The sequence below is a fragment of the Cornus florida genome, unplaced genomic scaffold, assembly GCF_030987335.1.
Source record: "Cornus florida cultivar Cherokee Brave unplaced genomic scaffold, ASM3098733v1 CherokeeBrave_3.0.0_Hap2_Chr04, whole genome shotgun sequence".
Classification (NCBI taxonomy): domain Eukaryota; kingdom Viridiplantae; phylum Streptophyta; class Magnoliopsida; order Cornales; family Cornaceae; genus Cornus; species Cornus florida.
This window is the reverse complement of record NW_026775574.1, coordinates 96,761,031-96,770,143: the sequence shown is the minus strand read 5'-3', so window position 1 is coordinate 96,770,143 and position 9,113 is coordinate 96,761,031. Positions and strand designations below refer to the sequence as shown.

The 9,113-nt window shown below is 34.8% G+C and overlaps 1 protein-coding gene across 1 annotated transcript; it reads right to left on the bottom strand.

Moving 5' to 3' along the window:
- Nucleotides 1-3,839: 3,839 nt before the first annotated feature.
- LOC132302361 (uncharacterized) lies at nucleotides 3,840-6,948 on the bottom strand. The gene is made up of 4 exons (XM_059799198.1): nucleotides 6,734-6,948; nucleotides 5,841-5,907; nucleotides 4,330-4,434; nucleotides 3,840-4,244 (listed from the first exon to the last, which is right to left on the bottom strand). Exons 2-4 carry the CDS (start codon nucleotides 5,883-5,885, stop codon nucleotides 4,125-4,127), a joined length of 270 nt encoding a protein of 89 aa, XP_059655181.1. The 5' UTR covers nucleotides 5,886-5,907; nucleotides 6,734-6,948; the 3' UTR covers nucleotides 3,840-4,124.
- Nucleotides 6,949-9,113: the final 2,165 nt, after the last annotated feature.

Sequence of the window (9,113 nt, the reverse complement as noted above, 5' to 3'; positions counted from 1 at the left end):
GATCTAGCATTTACTCATAATCAAAAGTAGTACTAAAAAAAATAAAAAAAAGGTTTTTTGCCCAAAAAAGAAAAGTACTACTACCAAGTCCATGTGTAACAATCTCTATTCTAATTCAAATATAGCACATGTACATTGTCAAAACCATTCTGAAAAAAATAATAAAAAAAATAAATAAATTATTAATTTTAAGCAAGATTTTATATAATCCATCCTTGGATTCCAATTTCTGCATCATATTTACCCCATGCCAAGGACACTATATATAGAGTAACCATAATATGTATTTTTGTAGCTGTAAGATCTATCTCAATCTACGGAAAAGGCATGCTTTTGCGGAACATGGATCCATATGATATTATTTTGGACCATTGTGTAATGGTAGATATATAATTATTGGCGTGCAATATATATATATATATATGCACCCTTTAGCGTCTTCTTTACATTATACCTCTCTCTATCAGTCTCTCTCATATTATTAAGTCTTGTCTTATATATAGTACAAAAATATGTAGGTTACATGTGAACATGAGGACATGAAACAGAAAAAAAAATGTAAACTAGAAACTTACATTGCAACTTATAACTCTCCTCTAACTATATTGAACATGTTGTATTCTGTTGCCGTCAAAAGAAGCATCGGATAGCATTTTCAATAGTATAACTCTCATCAAATAAAAAAGGGTATTTGATAATATTTTCTGCATAAGCATTCACTTGCCTGTGTGTGTAACTGTGTGTGTGTATATATATATATATATATGCGTGTGTGTGTGTTATTGAATTATGTTTCAATGCGCATTGGTCGATACGTGACGTATCAATACCATTATACACCTCTATGAATCGACCGATTCAATTATTCGTCCGAACCTGTTACACCGTCGTTACACTACAATCGCAACTGGCGACTGATATCACAATCAATACCTCGACTACAGAACCACGGTTTCAAGTATAGGGAAGTTATCTATATGTCTATATATATATTTGTTTATATATGTGTGAGGTTGTAAACAAACTAGAATATTATTCATAATTGAAAAAAGAATGTATGGCGTGCTATTAAAAGGAATCAAGAACTTGATGACAAGCACTAAAAGAGATAAAGTTCAGAATATTTGGTTTTCCATAAATGTGATCCATCCTCTTGAGTGAAATCTGATTTTGGCAATTCATTTGAGTAAAGGCTACTTGAAAAATTATTACATGATCATTGACACATCTACTTACATATCAAGTATTACCTCCGTCTCATTTTAGATGTGGACTTCGGGAATTGTGAATCACGGTAAGGTTACTTGAAAAATTATTACATGATCATTGACACATCTACTTACATATCAAGTATTACCTCCGTCTCATTTTAAATGTGGGCTTCGGGAATTATGAATCACGGTGAGTCCAATTCCCGAAGTCCATATTTAATATGTATTGTGAGTCATAATATCCGAAACCGACATTTAAAATAAGACAAAGGAAGTAGTAATTAATCCGGGACCAATGGTTCCGGTGCTTATAATTTCTCGAGGCTAGTCAACAGGCCTTTTTTTCTCACGGTGTTGGGCTTCCTGAGTCAAAAATGGAGCCCAATATGGCAGGCTTTCTCGCAGTGTAAATTTGAGACCATTAGCATGTCCCAAAGGACTTATGCCTGGCCCACTTTTTAGAAACTTGTTAAACTTGTAGCACACAATTATCAAATGGCTCAGCCCACCTCGTGGTAGCTCAATTCATTATACTCCTATTCAATTCAGGTCTTTTTCTAACCCTTTTCCTATGAATTCTTCTCATGATATTGTTCTCTTTGAAATCATAACTAATTTTTTGATTACTCTAATATTAAAAAATATATATATAACATAAAATAATCGAAATTTCAAGCAAACACATCCACTACATTGCCAAAATCTCCAAACCTCAGCTTTAGGACAAAGAAATCATATCATTTGGATCAATAGCTGGGTGATAATTAGTATAATTTATTACTTAATAAATAAATAAAAATAAGAAGATAATTTGTGTTTTATGACTTACAGAGAATCAGAGTTTATCACTTGATTTTTATTTTTTTTTCCTGGGTAATTAGATATGGTTGTTTTGTATGCTAAAGTTTCATAGTGTAAAAGATTGTTTTTTCTTTCTTTATTTATTTATTTATTCCATCGTTGCAACTATTTGTACATATCCACTATACTTCCATGAAAACTTACACATTCAACTTTTCACTTGGATAAGACAAAATGCATATAATTTAAAGTATTTGGTAGTTCAATTCGTGCAACTGATTGTCTATGGGGATTTTTTTATTATTGTTATTATTATCCAAATTTTAAATTTGGCCCGACCTAGTTTCTAACCCGAACCTGGTTTGAACAATGAACAAAATTTTCATTTTTTTTTTTTTTCCTGCCAAGAAAAGATTCATCATCACTGAAAGCTAAAATGTACAATATGTAGCACCACATAAGACAACGACAGTGGCAGGTCACAGGTGGTAAACAAAACGTACAGAGCATGCACAAGACAAAGCAATTTGCTTATGCCATGTTTAGAAGAAGTACCGAATCGGCAGCTTGAATTTAGAATTAAAAGAAAGCCAATTTCCTTCAATCCCAAATTCGAAGATGTCCTCCAGAATATTTGCTCTATTAGATGCCCATCCAACAGTTTTAACAATCTCCGACACATCGCCCTCAAGTGAAATTCCCTGAATATTAAGCTCAACAAGGAACAGAAAAGCATATCGAAAGCCAAGGCCTCGGCTGAAGCTGGATCCAACACAAATGGAAAGAAAGACACAGCTGCCTTAAGGTCTCACCCACATGAATCTCCAATTACAAAAACCACACCAGCCTCTCCAGTTCTACTACTATTAACAGCTGCATCCACATTTCCTTTAACACTATCAAAGCAAGACCACCGAACTAAAGAGGATGGTACGTGCACCAAATTGTCTGCTATGGATATTACCACCAGCCATTTTCTGAAAATCAGCCTATAAAATACTTACCCAACGCCAATGTCCCAACTCCGACCACACCGTTCCTGACTTTCCATAGGTACCAGGAGACGAAACCTACAGTACCAAGCTTATCTATCTTAAAATCCTCTTAATAACTGATATCCAATCTTAATGGTGAAAGTTTTCATACTCACTGCCCTCTCACAAATATAGCACAATGTTCACCAGTTTCTATTTCCTGACATTAGTAGGGGCATGTCTTACACAACACCTCTCTTAAAAAGTGTTTTAGCCACAGGCAATCTGTTATAGCAGAGTCTCCACAAAAAGTGTCTAATTTTTGGCTTAACATTGAATTTCCAAAGCTTCTTCCAGAAATTCTGAGAAAAAGAAATACTGCTGCAGCCGCTTCTAGTAAGCAACTTCCATTATTTTCTGGACATGTCCAAGCGATATGCTCTCTTTACTTAAAAGAGTCTCCATCACTCGAAAAACCCCAAGCAAGTTTATCAGCTCTTCCCTCAGAACTCGAAAGGAATTTTGAGAATGAGCTCACAATCATGTTGATTAAACAACTGCTTGATGAGGTTCACATTCCAGAGACTGGATCAACTAACTGAGAAACATAGTAAAACTAAGTATGAGAAAGCTCGCAACTAACACCCACGACTATAGAAAGCTCACATCAAAAATTGGTTATTTCAAATCTATTTGGTGACTAAATCGTGCTTACAATTATAAAAGTTAAATGTCTCACAAGTTTATTAATATAATGGGGAACATATCAACAGAATAATAAAGTGCAGCATGAGAAACAAAGTAAAACCGAGTATGAGAAAGCTCGCAACTAACACCCACGACTATAGAAAGCTCACATCAAAAATTGGTTATTTCAAATCTACTTGGTGACTAAATCGTGCTTACAATTATAAAAGTTAAATGTCTCACAAGTTTATTAATATAGTGGGGAACATATCAACAGAATAATAAAGTGCAGCATGAAATTGGTTGCATCCCAAAAATATTGCATGGTCTATAGTCGCAGTATAATTTTTAATGCATTGCCCACTATCCTTGAATTTTGTTGGGTTTGATGCACGTCTTTATGTGAACTTCTAACTTAAGAATGATTTTCAAACACCAACTTACTTCATCATTAAGCTTGCATGACGCTCTTTTCTTCAGTTCTTCTCTCAGAACTTTCCTTCCTGTAAACTCGAAGCCTCTCTTTCAGTTTTTTACTATCTTCAAAGTTCGCCTTCCGCTTCAAAGCTTTCTGTGAAAGAAAAGGAATAAATAATTGAAGCGTTCTAACATCAGAAAGAGAAAGAAAAACCCAGGTGAACAAAAAAAACACTCACTTCCTGCCGGAAACAACGGTCAAGCTTTATCTTGAGGTCAGTGCATTCGCCAAAGAATTTTGCAATAGGATGATCCAAATGACACTTCTGGAACTGCTCAATAATCTGCAGCAAGCAGGCAGATCGAAAAATTTGTGTATCAAAGCATTTGCCAACTTCTTGCTTTCTTGCATCAAAAAAAGCAATTCCTCCAACAAGAACAAATTATATCACAATGAAATTTGTGGTTTCTGAAGCAAAAGGCAGTTCACACAGATTTCATCCTGGCATTTCTTTACCAGGGCAGTGAAATACAACGATTAATCTGGCTTCTCATATTCACTAAATGTAAAAATAAAAATGCCATTAGGTCCCAGAGGTTACCGGGAGTGGAAGGCAGGGTAAATGCCTAACTTTAGCATAGTTTGCAAAAAATAGCCATCCCTAACTCTCAAACCCGTAGTTTCACATTTTAGTAGTCGAAAATTGCATTTGCAAAATCAGCTTCCCCTTGCATCTCCCTACTCTCATCCAAACATTTTGAAGTTGAGCCCACCAGTTATTTTTACAAAGACCAAATCTTTGTTCAAAACGCCCCAGTTTTCACTCAATAATTTTCAGGACTTCTTTACATAAAGAGTTGACCACTCAGATTTGCAAATGCCTAGCAGCGTGGGGCAACCCTCTTTGCTCCAGGATAGGAACAGGATAGGAATAAAAAAATCGACCTCTTAGCATTATTGTGTGCAATAATCAAATATTACATGAATGATACTCCAAATTGTTTGAAGTACCAACATGGTATCATGGACACTATACAACTTGAGTATGGACAGGGATATGTGTTTGCCATGCCTACAGTAGAAAAGGAAGGAATCTTCTTAATTTGTTACGGAGTATAAGTTACACTGAACATTTCCACTTACCAAAAACAAGGGTTCCACTGGAAATTTTCGTAATATGTTCCTAGTGTTTGAATTGGGTGTCAGAATGAAGGTAGTACTCATAATCGAGACCGTGGCTCAACAACTTTCCTTTTTTTCCCTAAGTAAACTTTCATTAACAAAAAAAACAATTACAAAACTACAGGAAGGCATCACCTCACAGAAAAACAAATTGAGAAGTCCCATTTCCAAAATCCAACAAGGAGGAAAAGCAAAAACCAGATAACACCACTCCAAGGAGAACAAATACAATTCCTCACACAATATCATAAGAATGGAAAAGAAAAAGAAAACTTCAACATTCAAGTGCTTTCACACATCATAAGATATGAAAATCAAACAAATCTATTAACTAGACACATGCCCACACCAACGCTCGGTGTTCATGTAATAACTAACAACTACCAAATTCTACATATCGTATAACTTTAGGCCATACCAACACTCGGGCATTTATGTAACAACTACCAACTAACAAAATGCTATTACATATCATGTAACTTTAGGCCATAAAATGTTTCATATGCATGAAATGATCAAACACATACAAGGAATGAAAGAAAACATGAGAGAAGCAAGATAACTTACTTCGGCACACATTGGATGCCTATGTATCGTTAAAGGTGGATGCATTTCCTCTACTCAAGAATTCCAACTGCAAATGATAACAATCAAGTTTCCTTCCCTTAGCTTACCATCAAGGAAAGACCAATGAATATTATGAACAAAAACCAATCAAGTGCACATAAATACTGAATGTATAGATAAGAGAATTTAGATTAACATGTTTAAAACCCCATATGACTAACACAGTGGACATCAAGAAATTTAAATTGTATCATACCAGCCAACAAACAAACCAAAAGTTCACTGGATTTTGTTGCTGAGAATAACCAAGTGTTATTAAAATCGTAAATTGCCAATCAAGCACAAATTCTATGCAAGCATGAAAAACTATATAATTTGTTTAAATTGTAGTAGCAGCATAAAAAAAAAATATATCTTTACAAAATTATGAGTCACTTTCATTCTTGAAAACTAGTACCGAAATTGTAATTAATCACATACCCAGCATAATTCTGTAGAATCAACAAAAAGGGTTACTCCAATAATACAAATGCGCAACACATATATATCTACGTATATGTAAAGACATGTAGACTCAGTATTTAAGTTCTTCAAAAATCACAACCACCAATCAATTACCCACATATATATCTACGTATATGTAAATTATGTAGACCCTCCAAACTCAGATTTGAAACTTGTAACTTCGAACATATATGCAGATGCATACCCATGTATCTAATTAAGTTGACATCAATTACTTTGAAATGAGAAATTCATACGTGTCGAGGTCGATCAAACTAGACGTACTAAGAAGATGATGATGAAAGATAGAAAATTAGGGCTTCTAATGACGAAAAAGAACTATAAGAAGACAAGGAAAATGAGACTGAATATGCAAACATAATACTCACTACGCCAGGGTTCCGACAAGGGCTACGGCGGTCGGTCGGTCGATTGACGAGTTCCCTTCCCTTTGTCGATTTTATCGGGTCTGAAACTACTATATGGTCCATGGTTCTACAACGTGGACCATATGATAAAAAGATGCATATATTTTAATTGAATTCGAATTATTATTGATTGATTCTGGTCAAAATACATAAATTACTTAGAAGAAAAACTTGAATGGAATATATGACAAGGCTCGCGTGCGCTTTACACTCTTACGATTTGGATATAATGTGTATCACCTCTCGTTGCTTGTTCACCTCCATTATAGTTTAAAAATAGTGCAAATGAATGCATTTTGGGCGTTGACGGCCATTGATGGGTACGAAAGTTACAAAAAGATTAAAATAGTCCTCTATCTATGATTTAAAAAAACTAATAATATAACATAAAATGTGGAAAGACAAAGAGACTCTTTGTCAAAGGGCATATTTACACACCCTGTGAATCGCTTGCTCTGTCCTTGTTGTGATGATTTCTTCTGGTGATGCTTCAGAGTCGCCATGGAAACAGAGCTTTCCTCTATTTTCTGGAATTTTGATTTGCTAAACCTTAGCATGAAGACTTGCGAAGATCTCAGCAATGAAATCGGAGACTGATCAAGGCAGAATCATGAGATAGAACTGAGTTTTAATCGCGAAGATCTGTCCAAACCTTTTCTTTAATTGAACCTCAATTTCCATAATTTAAATCGTGGGAAACAATAGTATCGTAATCATCTCGATTTTCAGAGAGAAACCACAAATCTTCTAGAGAGAATGAGAGAGCATCCATGGTCGTTCATATATATAGCTTTATATATATATATATATATATATATATATATATATTACAATTGATCAAGAATTTTTAGAGTTTAGTTTAGTTAGGGTTTGTTTTGTTGGAGTTCAAAGCATGCCAGGGTACTTACCGTTGAAGATGAAGAGGAAGTAACTCGATCGAGTGAACGACGATTTCTCAGATTTCTCTCTTTCTTCGCCTGCTAGAAAAATTCGTTGATTAGTAATTAAAATTTCTCTAATTTCCTCATACAAATTTTGCAATTTATCTCTCTCTACTTTTTCTCTGTATCAATATTACAATCTTTCTCTGTATCATATGTAATCGATCTCTTCGACTAGAGGTGCTATGCCGAACAGAGACTGCAATCTGTCAAACCCACTTCTTTGAGATAGAAACTTCCATGGCAAGAACAAGAACAGAGAGAGCCAATTAAAGAAGTATAAGAACAGAGCCTGCAGATTTCTGGGTCTGAGTTGGAAACTGAGAAGGAATCTCCCGTTGGTGACCCGGTGAGTTTCGGTTCCCCAATTCGCATAATTTCTTCTTATTGGGTTCACGGAAGCAATCCCGAAATTAACCCAGAAACCAACTTCGTACTTCCACCACCATCACTTTCACCACCCTTACCACCACTCAATTGAACCCACTATGATTTCAATCATAATGGAAATCACGAACCCACTATGAAATCCATTCGTAAACGTGTATTTGTCTATCTTGACATTTCTTTTAGTTTCAACTTTTTTATTTGATTAAACTGAGTAGAACTCACTCGAAGTAGAAGTTGGGATGAGGTTTAGTACTTGATTTGGAGGTACAGATTGTGATCATAAAAAAAACAAGGAGTGTATATATATATGAATTAAGAGGTCTTCATTTAATATCGAACCACCTGGTTCAGAACTCAGAAGGCATTGGGTAAGAGATACAAATGGGTTTGTAGGAGGAAGAAGGAAGAAAGGCGAGAGACTGAGATGGAGAGAGATATTTGGGTTATATATATATATATGGTGAGGAGTAATAAAAGAATATAAGAAGGGCAATTCCGGAATAAATAGTTTAAAATAGTCATATGCATGGCAGATGACCAACTTACGTCCAGTTTCACCGAAATTCTGGCCGGAGGTGTTTAATTGCACATTTTTATATCTTGTAGGGATTTACATAAATAAATCTAATTAAAAGGGTGTAATCTGCACAAATTGAAAACCACCAGAGGTGTTTTTCAAACAAAAAGATGCATATATTTTGAAAAAAAATTGAGTGCAAAGCATGGTTTGTTGTATTGTCTCATACGCGACATATCAGTCGATACGCGAACTATTTTTAAATTCGATATGTAACTCGTATCGATTAATTTACATTAACTTTGTCCAAGTTCCTAATAGCGCGACTGCAATCGATACTAAGACCGTGATCGATACTATAAACCATGGGGCTGTCCTTATCCCACTTTCCGATATCAAGATTCCCAATGTAATACCCCCATATTTTAAAGAAATTATTAATTAATATTAATTACTTTTATTTTATTTTTAAATGATTTATTTTATTTAATTA

Coding starts and splice junctions, on each gene's coding strand:
- LOC132302361 (XM_059799198.1), bottom strand. CDS start 5,885: ATGCATCCACCTTTAACGATACATAGGCATCCAATGTGTGCCGAA. Junction 4,435..5,840: donor GGCATCCAATGTGTGCCGAA/GTAAGTTATCTT, acceptor TGCTTGCTGCAG/ATTATTGAGCAGTTCCAGAA. Junction 4,245..4,329: donor ACCGTTGTTTCCGGCAGGAA/GTGAGTGTTTTT, acceptor TTTCTTTCACAG/AAAGCTTTGAAGCGGAAGGC.